At 36.9% G+C, this 20833-nt stretch overlaps 1 protein-coding gene across 6 annotated transcripts in view; it reads left to right on the top strand.

The window, feature by feature from the left end:
* LOC110840451 (uncharacterized) overlaps positions 1-19829 on the top strand; it is a 103390-nt gene extending 83561 nt beyond the window's left edge. For 3 of the 6 annotated variants that reach the window (XR_015537692.1, XR_015537693.1, XM_087358230.1), the window contains exon 3: positions 18082-19829. Coding sequence is in view for 4 of the 6 variants with exons in the window: in XM_087358230.1 (XP_087214356.1) it covers positions 18082-18194 (113 nt within the window). In the remaining 2 variants the exon portion in view is untranslated. Of the gene's footprint in view, positions 1-3474; positions 4123-14598; positions 14944-18081 lie in introns of those variants that run through there. The other 3 variants (XM_087358228.1, XM_087358231.1, XM_087358232.1) reach the window with 3 other exon arrangements.
* The last annotated feature ends 1004 nt before the right edge of the window (positions 19830-20833 follow it).

A 20833-nucleotide genomic window follows, 5' to 3' on the forward strand; every position in this document is an offset into this window, starting at 1 on the left:
ACCAAGTCACTGCTCAAATTCTAATCACTGTATCTGCCAGGTGTGTCTGAACGTTGATGCTGCAGTTTCCATTTACAGCCCCTAAGGTTAATTGGCTCTACGCTATGGCGGAAGGTTAATTAGCTTAAAATGATTTTAGTGAGCCTATACTTGTCCGTTCTCTCTCCACCATGCATATTTAATGTGATTTAAGAGAGACAGAGAGAGAGCGGAACAAAGCTGGGTGCGTTCTCCTACTGGAAGTTACGTGCCATTGCAAGTAACTGGCTTTTATTTAAGAGTAAAATTATGTGTATGTGACTTAAGAAATTTCCGTCAAAGAAGATTAAGCCTAAAAGTTAGCTAGACGGGCTTTCTTGTTACAAGTTTCTAGACGCATAATATAATGGCCCTGAATATGCTTAGGATATATAGGAGATTGAGGATGATTGCAACAAGTAATGTTGTCCCTGGTGCTTAATTAAGCACCACGCAATGCAGAAGTATCGGTGAGTTGAGGCGAGCTGCTTACCCCTGGGGAAAGTGTTTCCGGTGTCCACTGGATCCAGAGCCGGTCTTTACGCCAATTGTTACAATTGAAACTGTCATTGATGATCTTATAAATACTAAAATAAAATACCTAAAGCGCACTTTATTCTTTTAAAATAATTATGCATGGAAAACAAGAAATTTGCTAAACACACATGACTGTAGTAGAAAACGGTTCACATTCCAAGTACAGATGTTAAAATGCTTCAACGTTATATTAAATTTATTCCTTTTAAGGGATAATTAAACGAAATAATGATCAAAGAGCTGTGCCAATTCTGATGTTAAAATGGCTGCAATAAAATTCTTTATTGCGTGTAATTACGAACAATTATTGTCTCCCTCCAGCGCAGTAAGTATTCTGTAGTTCTCAGGCCTTACGATTGGAAAAAGGGGGAAGAAACATGTTGAGACTGATTTGTCTGTTGCCACATTATTTCAGGTAAGAAAGTGATGCTCTTCAAGGTATTAACTGCACCGCTGAAACGTATATTGTCATCTTGTGTATAAACGTAACCATATAAACCAAACGTCACTGTCTGGTACCCAGCGAACCACGTGCTTGTAAAGTATCTGTTAAGATAGGCAATAATATGACATATAACTTCGATTATGACTTTTCAGATGCATTTACTGAGCCCGTATTTTGTTTATATTAACTCAGTTATCCCTGAGCATGTGCAGAATGTAAGAAATCCGGATAGTTTCTTAAGAAGATATTCTGTGTGCTGTCTGTACCACTCAACTCTTCTCAGACAAACTTCGTTTCAAGCTTCGCCAAACTTTGTGAGAAATTAACTCTGTCGTAGTATGAAAGTGTCTAATACGGTTCAGATATTTCTAACAGCTATTGCTGTATTCGAACACATCTATTTTAGTTTCCCAACTTCCGTTGTTGAATTTCTTCTGGCAACTTTCGAATTCTTAAAAAAAAAAAAAAAAAATGTTCTCATTAACTGAATCGTTAGTGCTTAGTGTCAGGATCTCAACTAACTAAAACAAAAATAAAACACCGTCTTTACGTCTTTGTTTATGAGAGAAGACCGAAGTGTCTGATTTACCAACAACAACAATACCGAATATATTTGTGCAGTAGTGGTTAATACCAACTTAGGCTTTGCTGAACTTTGTAATTCATCTGCCACACCGACAGGCAGACTTTTTATACTTTTAAAGTGACCGTCTTCTGGGTTGATATGCCATGTAGTCTGGTAAAAGTTCAGTGGCGCTTCAAAGGTGCTTGCTGCCTCCATCATCAGGGCCTTCTCGTTTCATTTAGGCAAATGTCGATGTACGCATAATATTTTAAAACAGAACACCACGATTTCTTTCTCATAAATAGTTTTCACTTAACGTTGAAAAAAAATCTAGTTGTTACTTGTTCGATGCAATATCATGACGACAACAAAACAAACAGATTAGCACAGAAAATTATTCTAAACCGTGATATCGTGAGATCGTCATATAATATGCAGCGCTCTTCTGACTGTGTTTTATTGCAACTTCCGCACCTTTACATTCTGTGACATTTTGGCACATTAACGTATTTTATATAAAAAGATAAAAAAAATTGGGAATTGACATGGGACACAAATTAATACCTTGTAACGTAATATCACAATAAAGCGGGGTATTCTGTTGATACGATCGCATTTAACAGTACCTGTGAGACCACACGCTATGCAACAAATCGAATTGGATTAATAATAACAAGTATAATTAATTGCGGATTGTCGGAATGCATAAAATTACAGCCTCGCCATTTGGATAGCTCCTGATCATATTGCATCACCAATTTAATGGCCATTAGTGGAGTATGGAATTACTAGGTAAATTATATCATATATATGTAAACTAACACAGGAAGCGATATATGTAATGGTCATTATTAACTAACCAAAACGTGAAATACAAAACTGAAACGAATACATGCTTTATGAGAGTGACACAATACAAAAACAAAGATAGTCAAAGTAGACTGTCGGTTTTAATGAAATGTCAAACGTCATTGTTTATATCAAGTATAATTGCTAATTGTTTGACGATTTATCAAGTGAATGGAAAGTTCGTAGTTCTGTTCGGGGCACCGTATAAACTTAGAAGGTTTTTGAAACTTGTGCCTGAAGATTACGGAATAGACGTCTCAACTCACAAGCATCCCTTTAACAAATGAAAACTTGTAAAGTAAAAGCACTTTGCTTTGTTTGGTACTCTAAATTGTAATTATAACCAGCCACTGAAGACCACACACCGAAATATCGGTTAAAATAGTGTACATAACCTAACATCATTGCAGTAAACTTTTAAAGTGTTACACTTTGTGTTTTAAATGTTACAGATAGTCTGTAGTCTTTAAATTGCAAATTATTGTTCAAGAGCAGAAAAAGTGAAGATTTATAATAAGTTCGAAAATATACCATATTCTTCTTATAGTGGGGACGATTTTGATTACTGATAACAGTTAATGAATACTTTTATATTGAATGTATGAAAATAACGCTTGAAAAAACTGCACAGAAACAGTGTCGTGTTATGACAGTAATAAATTTCATCCAACGTTAAATCTTATATCATGAATAATTTAAGGGCTTCGCAAAAAGATTTTTCTAGAATTTACACTGCATAAAGTAATGAAAAATGAATAAATAGTTATATGTGCTTTAAAATAAAATGGGTGTCCAATTCGAATAGGCATTTTATATTGTTTAACGACGTAAATATTATCAAAAGATAAAGGTAACCTCAAAGAACAAATGGAATGTGAACGATTATGAATTTAGAATTATTTTAATTTTTGTATGTGGAAGATATTCTATTATTTAATTGCGAACTGTGAACGCACCGGTGTGACAGTCTGTAGCAAATGTGTGGAGTACTTTGCCACGCACATCCAGGGTGGCCTGCTGTCCTCTGTCGGAGCTCTCAACAACAGTTCTCTGTTTACAGAGTGGCACATAATAAAGTCATCGAAACCATGTACCACGACATTCTTACTGTGACCACAACTTCACGAGAAATTAGTTTCGGAAGAAAATAACCTCTCCATTTTCAGTCCAAAAGAGGAATTTATTAAAAGGCTCTGAATTTGTTGACCAGATGAGTGACTATCAGCTACTGAGAATAACCTGTGCTTCATGGATTTAATTTGTTATGGTATGTATATCTTCCCCTAATAACTTAATATGTTCACCATAGATCAACCGCTGATGTGTACGATACTGATCGATACTCAGACAAAATATTGGAAAATTCTATTTATTTCATGATTTACTTTTGACCTCTGAATAATGTAAGATGTCATCTTACGTCTGTTTCGCTGTATATATTTATAGTTTGCAAGATTTTTCTGTTTGAGCGAAGATCACTCCTGAAGCGATAGTAGCAAGCTTCTTGCAACAGTCTGTACTTCCAGCTCTTCCTTGCATTATGCTTCATTGCCTCATGGCATATGACAGCTTTCTTTACTTTTCGTAGGAGACACAGGATAGTATTTCTTTTGCTCTGGTTCTTCCCTTCACCTATATTTCTATTCTGCCTTTCTTGGAGATCTGATGAATAGCGCATTTTCTTTTTATATCGCGTTCTTCAAGCCTTCTTACTGTCTTTCCTCCCTTTTATGTATTGTAATTTTTTTCACAAAAGTCTTCCCTGGAGTTCCTGCTTTCAGCTTCAGTTTCTTTTTATTTCATATTCACTCGAAATGGTCAAGTATAAATAGAGTTGAGCCCCAAGACTAGCGGAGTTCGAACCTGTGCTTCAAAGCACCTCTGTAAAGTTTCTGAAAAATCAAATCAGATTTTTATTCAAACCATAGAACATCGGTGTAGCGTATGTTAAGATATCAAATTTAAAGGATATAAAATAATGCTAATTTTAGCAAACTTCGCGTTTACTTTTCATAACATTTTATTAAAACTAGCGCAAAGCGCTCATTTCGGAGCTCTTTTCGTCTGTCAATTTCTGTTGATATTTAATACTTCGTTTTTCAGTGTTTTTCCTTTGCTCTTTTGTTAAATAGTTCTGATGTTTTAGTTCTTTACGTCGCTATTCAGAGGCCAACTGTTATTGATCAGTCAACTTTCTACGTCCAGCCCCACCCCAGTTTTCGTAATCGTAATATATCGAATGAGTATTATAATATGAAGCCGAAAACGAGGATACGCGAGAAGAACACTAAAAGGACCAGTTACTAGAATGATGAAGCGGAAAGAGAAATCGCAGCGGTATATACGAGCTTAGGAATCCGCAGGTGAATATAACGTTAGAGGAGAAATTATTGGCATGCATAACGTGTGAGTACAACGCACAGTGTATCAAGAGATGCAGGGGAGAGATATTCCACTGCAGTGAACACAGGCACAATGCCTGGGCGAATGCTCTCGAGGGGATGTACCCGCTCTGACTTCGTGACAGAGTGTCATATTATGACCCATTGATCTAAGAGCTATAGTGGCATAAGAGACAATAAGCACTACTTAACAATAATCATTGTCTGTAAATTTTGTTATATTCCTTGTAATTGTCTTCAAGAAAAATATTTGGTACACTAATTACGAATCCATTCGTGATGGTCTCTCAGGCGGCTTTTACATACACAACAGAAAATATTAGGCATTTTTCAGATTTCCAGTTTCGTAATTTTGTATAATTCTAAATTTTATAGTAGGTTTTATTTTATTTTTTGTGATAAATGCATTTGTATTGAAATATGTCATCGCAAATGGAAAAGTGATAAAGGCATAAAGAACTCTTATTCATGATTATAAAACGTCTACCGCTGTTAGGATAACTCGAATAAAATTATTTATAGATAATATGATTTTGATGAATTCTATGCTATTCAGTTTCATAAATGTCTATTTAGTATGCTAAGAAATGAAACGTAATAAAAAGTCAAATTAACACAAAAATATTAAGCCTAAATTGTTAAGAAGTTTATTTCAGCCATCATAAAGAATGTATAATGGTAAATGTTAAAAAGTTCTTTGATTCATAAACATAATATAACATCAAAAGCTCAATTTCGAACAATGAAAATTATCTGCGACTCCGATTTTATGCCAAGCTCGATATATTGTTGTAACCCTGCCGTGTTGCGTACGTGCATAATTTACAGACATGTTTAAATAACTTGTGCCCGTGTTTGTAAAGTACTGAAAAGAATATTTAATAGGCTATAATATTCTTCCTGCTCTAAAAGTGCTCTCTGTGAAATATTATTTCTTTGGACCCTGTATGCGTATTATTATAACTAATTTGGTGGAGTAGTGTTGTTCTTGAAAATCCGACAGTCAGTAATTCAAAAAATATCCCACTTTTTATGGAACCCGAATTTTCATCGTGAATATCCGCAAGCTTGTCTGTGAACTGTGCCAGAAACAGAGAACTGTTGTAGTCTGTAAATCAAGCACGGGAATACTTTTTTGACAGATAAGGTATAGAATATTATTTTTTTGGGGCAGATAGACCACAGTTCCTACTAGAACTACGGTACAGGATAATTAGTGAGCAGCTGATAACTAACAGATAAAGGCATTCCCTGCTTTAAAAATCCAGTCCGCCATACGGTGTTGAAAACTAACAAATTATGAAGCTACTGACTACGTAGTTTTCTCTATTCTGTCACTATTTTTCTAGTGTGTCCGAATTGACTCCTCAGCGCCCTGTTCTCAAACACACTAAATTTTCTCATACGGCAGTAGACGATGGTTTAGATTAATACAAATCTTTAATCTTAAACTCTCAAACTTTTATATACTAGGTTGTGAGGAAAAAACATTTTTAATTCTAAATGATAGCAGGGATTCCCCGAATTTAAATAGGATTTTAACTTCTTCACGAATAAAATTTCTGTACGTATTAGGCGTGGATATTAAAAACACGATCCCAGAACGTTTCTGGAGGGACTGAGGAAATTGACGGGGATTAGAAGTGCTAACCACTTTAGTGTGAAGTTCTGTCAGCTAGTTTCTGAAAAATATATTTGCTCCGCAGGTCATTTCATAACTACAAGGCGCTGACTTGTGGAATGGTCTTTGGCTTCACTCTTCAAGTTCCGTAATCCGTCATCCCCTTTAAATTAATTCGAATTTTCGAGGTCATCCTATAGTTATTTTCACGTTTTAGCAAGTGCATTTGTTTCTCGTATGAATGAAACGATATTATGGCGTGCTGTATGATGTGTAGTGATGTTTTCCGCTTTTGTATGAGGTTTATTCGAATATTTTAACATTTGACGTGAAAGGCCATTGGATGTTGTTGTTGTTTCCATAACTTTGCTTCGATGTTCAACATGGCGAACATTTGTATTACAACTCTCAGAGCGTACGTATGTACCTCGCTTCAGGAGAAAAACATTCTATGTTCATTTCAGATTATCCGACGTGAATCAAATACAGCTGATGATGCATAAATGTCTTAATTAACCGATTTACGTGTTTAATAATTTTAGATCATTACGTTTTATAAGAATAAATGTTAATATACCACACTGGGTAAGATTTGAGGTTTTCACAGCGGTGAGTATAAATATTTCTGGGTTGTTGCGCTGTGTAGTCTGGTCGATGTTAACCAACGTTTCAGAGGTCATACTGCCTCCGTCATCAGAGTATAAAGATTTCTGTCTTCTGGGTTGTTGCGCTGTGTAGTCTGGTCGATGTTTACCAACGTTTCAGAGGTCATACTGCCTCCGTCATCAGGGCGATGAGTATGAAGATTTCTGTCTTCTGGGTTGTTGCGCTGTGTAGTATGGTCGATGTTAACCAACGTTTCAGAGGTCATACTGCCTCCGTCATCAGGGCGATGAGTATGAAGATTTCTGTCTTCTGGGTTGTTGCGCTGTGTAGTATGGTCGATGTTAACCAACGTTTCAGAGGTCATACTGCCTCCGTCATCAGGGCGATGAGTATGATGATTTCTGTCTTCTGGGTTGTTGCGCTGTGTAGTATGGTCGATGTTAACCAACGTTTCAGAAGTCATACTGCCTCCGTCATCAGGGCGATGAAACGTTTGTAAACATCGACCAGACTACACAGCGCAACAACCCAGAAGACAGAAATCTTCATACCATACTGTGATAGAAACTCTTGCTTTTCTTGCGTGTAGAACTTCTTCGCCCTAAGAGAAGAACTTAGATTGAGAGAACATTGCATTTTAGGTGTTCTTTTACTATAGAAAAAAGTATTGTTTAAATTACCCAGTTAATCCTGAATAAGTAAAAGTTATGGTATGTATATTAATATTATGTACTAATAAATTTAAGTGGTATTCAGGGCAATGAAAGTACTTATGTATAATGTCATCCTGCTTTTTGTTATAAATTGTAATTCTGTCATTGGAGCACTGCAGTGTTACTGTTTGGGGGGAATCAGTTGCAGTTGCTACCGGTGGGACTCGGAACATAAAATAAAATGAACTGAAATATTATTGGCCGAAATAGCTATGGACAAAGAAGAGTGGGCATTAAATAAACAGGATCTGAAACAGACTAATTGAAGCTTTGGCTGGGCGGACTAATAAGTTCACGAAATTTTCATGGACTTAACCTCTAAGAACCGTAGCGTGATCAAACACTTATCGGATATGTAAACATCAAATGAGATCAAAAATATTTTGTGTCATTGATATAACATCCTTTACATATACTTGCTGCTAAATTAGTTATAGCATTTAATTTAAAAGCGATTTACGAATAATTAGCTATTATTAAAAACCGCTGTAGAATGTAGTGGTTTAACTCAATATCTTGAGAATGTTTTGAAAGTGGTTTGAAATAGGCTACGACCACTTCATCCCATATTCTTAAGAATTAATCTACCTAATAGAGACTTGATGTTCTCACGACAGCATTGCGGTCGTCTGGTTTTCTGACACCCTGTGGTCTAGTAAGTGTTTACCAGCGTTTCGGATGCATGTACCGAGTCCATCTTCAAGGTTGGCGTGTTTCTTATAGAAAGAGGACGTGCCTTGGAAATGAAATACTTGACCATTGAAGATGAAGGAAATATGTTCTTATGAAGGGCTGTAACCACCTGCAAAGCTTCATGGCGTCACAAACCTGAAGACCACCATCCACAGTAGATATTTTAAGTAATATTAGAGTATCATTTCACGATGCGGTATTATACTCAGAGACTGTACACAGTCCCGGATTTGCCTTGTATTCTATAACTTTCTGTTGTTGTTTTTTTGTGAATTTCACTGTACTACACATGGATTGAGATGACAGCAGAACCGGCGGATGGGTTGAACCTTCGCATGAACACGTGGTGTTGGAAAGGGCTAAACGTGTGGATTGTTTTGCAGTGTTTTTACAATGTGGCTTTTGTTATGTACTTTTACGAGGGTCTTCATGAATTATGATGACACAGATGCTACAATTTTACTTCAATTTAGCAAAACATTTATGATTAATAGTTCTTACTGTGTAACTAACAATTAATTATGTTTTACGCAGTTCTACCAGTTTGGTTGCAGTAGGTCCTGCACTTTAGATCTTTGTAGCACGAAATGAATACTATTCACTATATTTTATGCGAATGGTTGTAACAGTACAACAGCTGACAATAGCACTGCAATGATTTGTAACATGTGATGAAGACCAGGAAATCACTGTGTCACAGAATAATTCCATTAGGATAACACGATCAAATTGTAATGGTACCTCCCATGTCATTAATTATAATCAAACTGGACCTCTGAATGCGGATCTGAGTTTGGAACTCGACGCTTATGATGTAATTATTACATAGATACAAACATATTGGGATGTTCCAGGATATGGTACGATACGGGTTCAGCTATTTACGATTAGCTTCACATCCAGATGGACCTACTGTCTTCCCGATAGATTTAAACCTTGCATCTAACAAAGGGGTTAACACTTTATGGAACGTATGTTTTAAAACAGTATTGCCGTATTACTTTATGGAGGTCTCTGGACGAGGAGGGGAGGATGGTGTCATGGAGGTGTTGGGAAAAGTAACGGTAGCAAAAGGAAAGACCGGTCGTGACAGCATAATTATATATCGTTTGGAATACATAGACTGTTAATTCCCATATATATTTATGTATTACATTTTTGTTGTTACTAGTACACGCTACTAGACCTGCGACTGCTTACACTACATGACATATTTTGGTCGTTCACAGTTTTATTTTAAGGCAACCAATGCTTTTACGCTTCGCAATTGACTTCACTTTTCAGAAACCCGATCAATACCGTGAGACGAAAAATTTCGACCAAGTTTTCACCCCAGAAGAAACTCAGAAATGTCCATAACTTAATAGTAATAAAACAAGTATAATTATATACTTGCAGTACCAGTTATTAGATGTGGCTGATGTAAGTTGAGCAGCACATTGGGTTTAGCCAAGTCCTCTGACAGAGAATAGGATTTAGAAGTGTGTGTGAAGCAGAGGGGTAAACAGAAGAGGGTTTTAATTTTATTAGGTCATCCCTTTCCTTATCAGAGCTTTCTTCAGCTGGAGTTAACAGAGCTTCCACTTCTAAGCCTCAACATTCTTGTCATACTTCGCCTGGCCCGCATCAAAGCGGACAGAACTAAGAGAACTCAACAACAAGCAACCCTCCTTTACCCTCTCACTTTATATTTTCTTCTTTAGATTTTACTGATGACGCAATGTGGCCTGTTGCATTCAGAAACATTCTTTTTATTGTAACTCTTGAGGCGTTTGGCACAAGCCGAATACAGAAACACCCACGCGCAATGCCTCTACCTACACAGGGCAAGACATCTCAGAGAGCGTCTAATGTGATAGGCGTCCTTGGTATTTTCTCGCAGCCACCACCGTCTTCATTTTGTGTTCTTTCCTGAAAATTAAAGGGCAGAATTTCAACCTGTACAAAACAAATGACTTGTATCTCCCTTGTCGCAATGCAGTGGCGTCCTTAGATTGAGGAAATGGTCTTCAGGTAGCAGTCGCAGAGAGGTGACAGGGGCATTCCACCAACTTAGGTCCAAAGGGGTATACACCATAAAAGGTCAGCATGTCATTAAAGATTAAAGTTCTGTTCAGGTTAGGTTAGGAAAGTTTTATAATCTAGCTCGATGTTAGGAAGCGTTGCGGAGACCTGTGCAATGTAACCAAGCAGCGTTGTGTTGTGACTGCCAGTAAAATTTAATCTGAGAAACCCTACGATCACGTTCAATGACATTGTTCTGTTGTTGGTGGAGACAAATGCTCCGAATCATATCTGGTTCATAGAAACATTACTCAGCCTCTGGGTTCGATCTTAGCGCCTCTAGCATGCGCACGCGATGTTGTGATTACAGTAATTAGACGTTCCCATCACTGTTCCCCTAGCGGTGCTGAGGAACTCGGTAGCTCCGGATGTGAAGCCGTTGCTGGCAATTGCAAAGAACAAGTCCCCATTTCGCTCCAGGCTCTTAGCTGTAATTGCTAGCTTCCTTTATTCAAGGCGCCTGCATTATTCTTCATGTCATGAAGGAAACAAGGGTGGAAATGAAGTACACATATTTAACAAATTCGCTCTTTGCTGTTCTCCATGCCTCGTTGGTTTTAATGTTCATTTATTGCAGACGGGAATCGATTGTCACAAATAATCGCTGTACGGCCGCCTCACATTAAAAACAAAATGTTATAGGCAAAATACGTAGGTGTTAATTATATCTAAATACTTCTATTATAAACTAGTACGTATATACCATTAGCCGATAATGAGGAAACTGAATAATTTATATATGGACTTATGTAAAGTAAAGGTTATGATTTACCGGTAAGCATCCACATTAAATCCGTCTGAAAAGTTTTAATTCAAATCGCCCGCATCATATCAAAGTTAATCCATAGGCTTCAAACATAATACATGCGAATAGACGAAGACACGAAACTACACGATGCTATATGCCAGGATACAGCAATATTAATTTTCATGGTCCAGTCTAATATGCAATTATGATTGCATTTCTGAAAACTGACCACATCAAGACCGAATTAATAGATAATAAACAGCATAAATTTCAGTATTTGTACAATGGAAATACAACATTAAGAAAAAAAACTAAAAGAGAAAAGTGGTTGAAAGTTTACAAAGTTGTGTCAGTTCCTTAGTGAAACTAGGCCCTTAAGGAATTGAATTGCTGCTACCGATGTTTGCACTAACCCTCTGCGACCATGAATATAGCAACATGATTCGTAATGAAAGGAACATTTTTGATTTGGAAGAAAGAATATGAGAATGCAAAAGTGGCATAAATATCCGCTATGAATGGAACCAAATATGGAGCCCAAATAATTTTTGAATACAAATCGGAAACGGAAGATGACCTACTAACCTTGTAGATGGCAATGATGACGATTAAGAAATAATAAGTACAATATCTACTTGGACCAAAGAGATTAAATGGAGCAATGGAGAATATTTTCACTTAATAGTGATGAGCTTTTTATGTAGCTCAGATAGGGTACATAAGAAGCGTGTTGAGACATTTCGGAATAAGGCTACTTAGAATATGGAATTTGAAATGGGAAATAATTTTTAAATAGATAAGTCGGTGTTAAGTGTGGGGGGTGGGTGGAACTGTCTCTTGTTTGATGGCGTTCTATGGTATTGTCGTAGTTTAAATTTCGAGTTAGACTATCAGAAACATGAGTACTGACAGCTTATAAAATCTATAGAAAGGTTTTATTTCAGATTTGAAGTTCTCACGGCGGTGAAGGTGTGGATGTTGGTCTTCTGGGTTGTAACGCCGTGTAGACTTATAGGCAGGCATAAAAATTTCAGGAGAAAGTACCGTCTCTATCTTCAGGGCTCCCAAACGTTCACAACTATCTACGAGTCCACACAGCGTTACAACCAAGAAGATTAAATGTGTAATTGTTTATAAATCTTTGTTTTGTTGATTGTACTCAATGCATAAAGACTAATTTAGGCTCTAATTAATTTCAAGGCCATAAGCGACATTTATTGAATACTGGTTAGCATGCCTGTACCCCACTTGTGCCGTTTTGGATCTCACAGCCCCCTCTCTGTGACTACTCATGAGTTAAACTTCATATAGGCGCACGGAACAAAACAAAGAAACACAAAGCTGTTTAAAACACTTTGCAGAAAGCCATGTTTCTGTTTAACCATGCGCAGAGTAATTATCTGTGTGATTATCTAATCCAAATTTAAACGAAACTCTTTAAAGGTTTAGTCTTTTCTATATAATTTAGTGATATGGGACACACCGGATCTGTTTCAATAATTGTTAAATGTAACTCAGGCAGATTCATTGCAATTACAAAGTGTAATGCCAAATGTGCATATTCCGTTCATGTTTTTAACTGTGTTGTAGTACGGTGTCAATTATGAAGCAAAGTGCATGTGAAAAATTTGTATTGGTTTATTTAATGACGCTCGGTTCGAATAATGGTTGCTCTCTTTTCGTCATTTTCATTTTTCCCTCAGAGTAATTTCCGGGATAGTAATTAATTTTCTTCTATGTTTCTCCCCAGTTTACTGTTCATAATGATCATCCCGTATCTCATGTGACATTATATTTTTGGTTTAGTGTCCCCAAATAAACGTAAAAACACAAAAAATTATTTAGTCCAGCGCCTGAAGTTCCTAGCAGTTTGATGTGCCTAGTTTTCACAAGCACGACATAGTGACTAGTGTTTTAATTCCAAAATAAATTATAACAAATTAAGAAACAATAATCAGTGTAGCCTATTATATAATATACATCGTTTTGTGTATGTGTTCAGAAAAATGTTCCTTTCATAAATTATTCAGAGAAATACTAAATCAATAAAACGATCCTCTCAAGTGGTGGTACTGGCTTCGAATTCCATTTGGTGCATGGGTGCATGTTACATGTCTCATGTACAAGGTATCATTCCAAATAACTGTATAAATGTATTTGTTGTTTCAGTATTAATTCTGAACTGGAATACGCCAGGAGGTCTAATCCATTACTGCCGAAACGTGACGTTTTTATAAAATTTCCTGCATGCTTTCTTAGTTCCAGACCTTTCTGTATACCGCCATTTGTAATTCTTTCCTCGGCTTTTAAGATTAGGCTGTCTGACCTATTGCAATTCAAAATTAATTATGACAAATATGAATCCATATACGTAATAGCAATTGACAATGTTGGTCTTCTGGGTTGTCACGCCATGTGGACATGTAGGTAGCTACAAACGTTTTAAAGAAACATGCAGTATGTTTTTTTTCTTCTTCGAAATTGCCGAACTTCGTATCTGCCTATATGCGCACCGGCTTTACAACTCAGAAGACCTAGATCGATACCTTGATCGACGTGGAAAACTCACATATTTGACAGGAACTTTTTGTAAGTGATTGGCTCACGTGTAATTACTAATTACTTCGCAGTTTTCTGTTATGTTCTGTTCAAATAAAAATTATGTTTAAGAGAAGCATTCTTCACATGTTCTTCCCAGAACGTATACCATACGGTTTATATTAAAGGAAGGAGATAAATTTATTTTCACTCTGCCACGTAATTACTAGGGGACACATTTCCACATAGCAGTGCAGTTCTTATATGAAGGTCTCAAGGCTCACATAAGCACAGACATTTATTAACGATTAAAGCTAGTAGGAGTCCTAGGGTTAGCAGCAGGGAACGCAATAATAAATAAACTGGCCATGTATCATATTTAGCGACCTGCGACTAAGTCATGTTTTATTATATCTGTTCTGCGCTTGCTAGTGAGAGTCAGGGAGTTACAGTTTGCATGCTCGGCTCTGGATCGGTGGCACTCAAACTCCTGTATTGAAACTTACTACTAGATCTTAAGAGTCGAGCTGGCTTATGTCCAGCATCCATTACTTTAAGACATCACGTGTGTTTTCATTCATTCTAATATTCAAATATCTCACGCAAACACAGTGGATAGCATGACATAAGTAACATGTGCTTGTTTTTATAACCCTGAGGATGGAGGTAGCAAGCACGGCTGAAACGACTTTAAAATTGTATCAGACTACGCGGTTCAACAACCTAGAAGACAGTCACTTTTACGTGTTTCTCTGCTGAACAATTTTAGAGAAACGTAAAATTTGGTTTTGTTTTCCAGCACTTCTGGATGCAGGGTGCTAGAAAAGTCCACCGCCTTCTTTTTTCTGCGACATGCAAAATACACATGACTTTAATATTGCTGATCGTTAGAGAGGGTATGAATGTTGTTCTAACCCCGGGGTCTGTGCCAGGATTTGTAGATGGGAACGAACAATCTGCAAGGCAGAGAGGGTTTTCCTGGCACGACGCATCGGAATTAGTGACTAATCTCCTTCACCGCTGTATGTGTAAAGAACCTTTATCATGTGGTCCAGAGGACTTAGGACCCCTACCAGCAAATGCTGCACCAACCGCGGTTATTGGACTGTTATTCTGCTCACTGTGATGACAGTCAGCTAGAAAGGTAAGTTCAAGTAACTTTACAATGTCTGACTCCAAACGAGTGTCAGAATAATCGCGCAGTGGTAACATGACAGAAAGTTCAGATCTGATATGTTTAAATATTACAATTTAAACATAACATGACCTCGAAATGTAGTAATTTTTAATTCGAAGCTTGTTTTTTTACGTAAAGCGAGGTAAATAATTTTGATGGCACGTTAGAATTCAAACCAGTGACATTTTCCTGGGGGTTTTCATTGTACACTCACGACAGCGTAGTATATAAAATCTATATAGGTCTATGTTTTATGGCATTTGTTCAGAAATATTCAACAGTCAAATTCCGAAATTTCATCAGTTGTTACTAACCAACTGACCAATTGATTCTGCAAGCAGTATGTCAGACTTCTCCCTTACGTTCACCTCTGTACATCTAAATGTCTTCCTGAGCACTTTGTTTTCAAATATTTGAAATATATGCTGTTCCATAAAAGCGAAAAGAGTAACGATTAATTAATGAATCTAAATGTCTGTAGATCTGTTGAAACAGATACCGAATAACCAGTATGTATGTTGTATATTTTTTATGGAGAGTAATGTGCACGAGATATGGTGCATTCCATGATTTTGATATCTGTAAATATGATTTGTGTTACTGGTAGGAATTTCAGTCTTGTTACTAGACTACAGTTAACGTTTTGAAATTTAGTTTAAAGACCGAATTCATTTCATTTGTAAAAATTGTCAAGATTAGGTCCAAACAATGTTTTCTAAAAGGACTGTAAACCAATATTTCTAACGTATTTCCATAATGTTGATTAATGTGATACATTTAATTTATTCATAACTAAGAATATTTCTGTTCATTAGTGATATTACAGCCTTATGATGGAGGCAGTAAGTTCCTCTGAAACATCGAACTATCTACCAGATTACATTACTCAGATAAATCTGGAAATTACAACATCGTAATAATTTTAAGAGGTTGCATTATGAAATGAACATAGTCAAGCTAATTTATATATTTGTCATTTGCTATAGTTATTTAAATTGTCATTGTCAGTAATTCTATGAACGCTTTGGAACTCCATGAACTTCCACTGCTACAGCTACTATGATTAATCAGTTACTTAAGTCATATGAGGTTACGATGTGTTTATTTTTCCAAAAAGTTTCACAAATCTGTTAATATAACGTGATGCTCGTTAAGGTTTAACCACTAGGTATTCAACTAAAGAATGCATTATCAGTGCATTTCTCGTATTAGCATTCTCTAGAACGAGAGTTTCGTAATCCATCGTTAATGCGCCCCTCCCCTGCCTTGTCAGTTGAAGGGTTGCATGAAATTATATGTGCCGGGAGGTAAGCCGGATTAGACCGCGACGTGTTGGGGTAGACGGATTCTGTGTGTGCGAGAAGGCGGCAACTTCTTAACAATAAACATTTTGTTGCCGGACTTCAGAAAACTTTTGTCTCTACACTGGTGAAGTGTTCTTTGCTGTAAACACATGTTCATACATGGCGTGTATCTGCTTGCATCTGCTGTCCGTCCGGTCGCCGTCTCTGCCAGTCACAACATGAGTTCCATCGAACGTAAGTAAATACCTGAACAGTGACTTAAAATAGGCCATGACCACTTCCTTTCATAGCCTTTCCAATTCATTCTTCATTAATCATCCTAGCATTCGACGCAATATTGTCTGGGCTATCGAATCGACTTATAGAGGCGTCAGTTGGAATATTCTCCGTAGACTAAGCCAACCCTGAATTATATTCACAGGTCACAGTGTGACATATCACTGGTAGTACATACGTTGGAACCGGGCATGTGACGACTGTCTTAGACGCTGATTTTCATGTTGAAAATAATTATATGCATTAATCAAACATAAAGGTAATTAACGTGAACTTACCTGTTGAGGTGCGCCATTTCATTTATATTTCGTATCTAATTTCGTATGATTCGCAAACACGCATATCAAATGCCGTTCACTGTAACCTACATAAAAGGATTTCATACGCCAAACTAATTAAATTTCTGTCATTTGCACCGTAGCGAGAGATGTGATATTTTCTCATACTGCATAGAGATGTTAAATATACCTGGGAAGAATATATACTGTATTATGAATTAATCCTGCTTGTAGGTCCTATGTGGAACAATATCAGAACATAACTACATAACTATACGTCGTTGTAGAGGTTCCTTACTTTGTACATCTTAAAACAACATTTCTAATATGAATGATTAGAAACAACAGACAAAGGAAACAGCTCTCAAGTCGATAGTTGTAACTATGGTATAACATAACATAAATATGTTAAGAGAAAGCTCTGTCTGTCCGTCCGTCCGTCTCTGTCGTGTTTCATGTCCTAAATTACTCAATGGGATTATTTGAAAATTGGTATTGGCGATCTGCAGTGCAGGTTGTAAAGGGGTTTGTATCAGCCTATCGATTCTGTACTTAAACTGAAGATCAAATTGATTTTTAAGACCCTTGCAAAACGTCGGTATGTCCTATAAAAAGCAGACTCCACTGAATTCTGCAGTTTATTTAAATTATTTTCAAATGTATTTAACAGTTAACGACCCTCTTTAAATAACAAGTTACTGTGTTTTTATAATGTAAAATAATAATTCTTAAGAAAATTCAAATGCTCTCTTATTGAACGTAAGAAATTTATCATGTAGAAACTTATATCCTTTCTTAGCTCATCATGATTCCGATTGACGAAACAATATCGGATTGTGTCAAAGCACGAACCTCAATAACATCGTCTATTCTTTAAAATCACGACGTTTCGGAGGCTGGTTCTTTCTCCGTCTTCAGGTGAGAGGTACCTACTCTGTTGGGTCCAGTGACAGAGACTAGCTCTATCTAAGGGACCCAACAGAGTAGGTACTTCTCACTTGAAGACGGAGACAGAAGCAGCCTCCGAAACGTCGTGGTTTTAAAGAACAGACGATGGAAAAAGTTCTGACAATGAATAATTTTAAGTGTAAACTACCGTCGTCAAAACCCTTTAGATTTGATTTAACGAACACACTGCACTTGATGCGAATAACATGTTAGCATGATTGCAGTCATCATATATCTTTTCGTGAGACTAAAGTTAACTGCACTGCGAAATGTAAATCAGATATCTTCTTTTGTTGCAGTGTTATCCGCAAGGAAATACCTTGTGAGCAGGTTTTGCGTTTCTGTAAAGAAGATGAAGGAAAGCAACAGCGGCTATAAAAACCCGAGACTGGAATTCATCACGTGGGATTAAGTTGCAGAAGTTGGCAGATGGGGTAACTCTTCCGGGAAAAGAAGGTGCAGGGAAAATTGTGGAGGATTATGGACCAAATTGGCCAGTGTCTAAGAAAGAGGAAATTCATCCGTATTGTCAGACTCCTCGGATCCAACATCGGATAACGTTATAGCTGGCCCTACTTGTTGATAAACTATCAAGATCTGTAAGACAATGGTAAACTGTGGACGCATTCTCTGATGGATAAAATAATCTCGTAAGGGATGAGTTACAGCTTATGCAATACAAACAGTTGATATCTGCTCTGTGCAACTATTCAAAAGAATGATCAGTTTGAACATGCAATTTTCCTGTTAAGATGTAAAACAGAAAGTGAAAAATCCTTGTGATTAATAAGTCAGATTTTCTTCTTACGCCGTCCTTTATCTGAGATCTAAAGGTCTCACCGAGGTAAAGAACACCACAAGCGACACCTCGTTTATACTCACCGAAGATGCGCTGTTCGTTCATTGGAAACAAGCCTGGACATGCGTAATCCGTACCTTTGTCCTCGAAGTTGTTTGCAAATCCTACATTCTGAATGTTCCTAGCTGACGTAAAAAATACCACTTTATATTCGTACATTGACTTATAGAGGCAAGCATTACCGTCAGTATCGTTCACATGACCGTAAAAAAAACACTGAAGACTATGTAGAAACATAAACGTATCTCTTCGAAATAAAATGTATTAATCGAATCTTATCTAATTATCTTACTATCAAAAAAAGAAACAGACTAATTTCAAAATAATGCGCAAACATTTCGCAATTGTCATAAATATACATAGACATAGTTTTAAACGTTATGTTATTTGTTATTCTGCTCTGTTAATCAGACACTGACCGTCGAAGACAGTGTAGGTTAAGAGGGCCTTGATTTTTTTTTTACTTTGATGTGGTCAGTAAGTGCAATGTTTAGCCTGTATGTTGAAATTCTCCTAATCTATACACCTTAAATGAAACGTATATCTTAAAAGATGGTGTCAGTTATCTTACGTAGATAACGCCCATTTCTAACATTACGTGTGTTCTTAATGTATATTAAACTCTGTATATAAGTACCAATATAACGGAATACAAATTTTCCCTATGGTAAAGTATTTGACTCGTACCCATGTGGTCATGGGACTGAATTCTAGTCAAGAAAAAGTTTTGTTTCATGCAGATGCCAGTTATATTCCAGAATTAAGTTTATCTTTGTACCGTTGTTAGGATTAAAATTGTCTTCAAAGAAGTCAGTAAATTTCCTTTCGGTCTAACACCGAAAGCTGCAAAATGGATTGTTTAAAAATGTTTTTAAGCATCTTTTCAAATTGACTTTCACTTCTATATGCATATCACTAGAATCAACTTAAAAAGAATATAACATCATAACGTAAATTGCATCTTGGATACGCGGATTAAAGAAGACAATTCCACGAACAGTGGACAAAAACACCGCGTGTACGAAAAGAACTCGATGCATTTCAACACGCAACAACACTCACCTTCTGACTGCAATAAATAATACGGAAACGAATGTGTACCGACTACGGAAATACCAACTTTGAAACTCGATAAATGCTTCACCCCTGCTACATATGAACTGTGAATAAAGTTTTTGTTTTAAACTACATTTCGCATATTTCCAACCTCGCTCGTTCACTCTGTACCCGATATGTTTATAAAATCGAATGAAATAAACAAAGCAAAAGGGTTTTTAGTTCAGTGACAAAGTAAATATTAGCTAGCATCCAACAGACAAATGACTATTCTACTGGTTTTAAAACGCGAAGCGTATATTCCATTCCCAGTTTACAGACAAATGAGAATATGGGATGTGTTCCACATATGCGGGACAACTGGGTGGGTTGTAAAGAAAAGCAAGGGTGAATCATACATATTCATAGTGACCACAAAACAGAACCATATTTTGTGATTAACTATATGCAGAAACCCCCTCCGTCACAAATTGCATTTGACAACAGATGGGAATTATCCTTATAAAGAACGATGCTGTGCTAGACTTGCTACTCCGGCACGTACGAGGGGATTTGTAACACCACGTTGTACTCGTAGGTTCCGTTTTTATTTGTCTCCTACGCGGCTAGTGACTTTACAGGTGTAAATATCGGAAGCGTCTAGACATGCTATTAGAAGAAGCAGAAATGGAGAATAATACGAAATAGTTAAAATGCAAACATACATTCCGCTGATATTTCTGTGATTAAATTAGCTGAAGTGTTCCGAAAAGAAACTAAATATAAATGAAATGTCCTCCTATGTCAGACATTCGTCTGGAATGATCGATAGCAGACGAAAAGACGCAATCCGTTCTTCATATTGCTGTTTGTTAATTGACGATTATTTTCACAGACCTCAACTACTGGTATAACACTATTTCCTAAAGCTAACAATAAGGTTTTTTGGATGAATTACAAGGTAGGAAAGCTCATTGCCTTGAATTTTAGGTGTTCTACAAGATGTGGCATGAGCGGAAAAGAACTGCCGGACTCTTCGTCAATGCACGTACCGTTCTCTCTATGATACGTTCTCTGCCAGGCAGGCTGTGCAATGACGTGTTACGACAGGGACCGTGTGAGGCACAGACCGAGTCCAGCAGAGACAGTGTGATTCA

The sequence above is a fragment of the Zootermopsis nevadensis genome, unplaced genomic scaffold (genome assembly GCF_977971745.1).
Source record: "Zootermopsis nevadensis isolate Lab colony 2312 unplaced genomic scaffold, Znev_1.0 Znev_ptg000029l, whole genome shotgun sequence".
NCBI classification, from domain to species: domain Eukaryota; kingdom Metazoa; phylum Arthropoda; class Insecta; order Blattodea; family Termopsidae; genus Zootermopsis; species Zootermopsis nevadensis.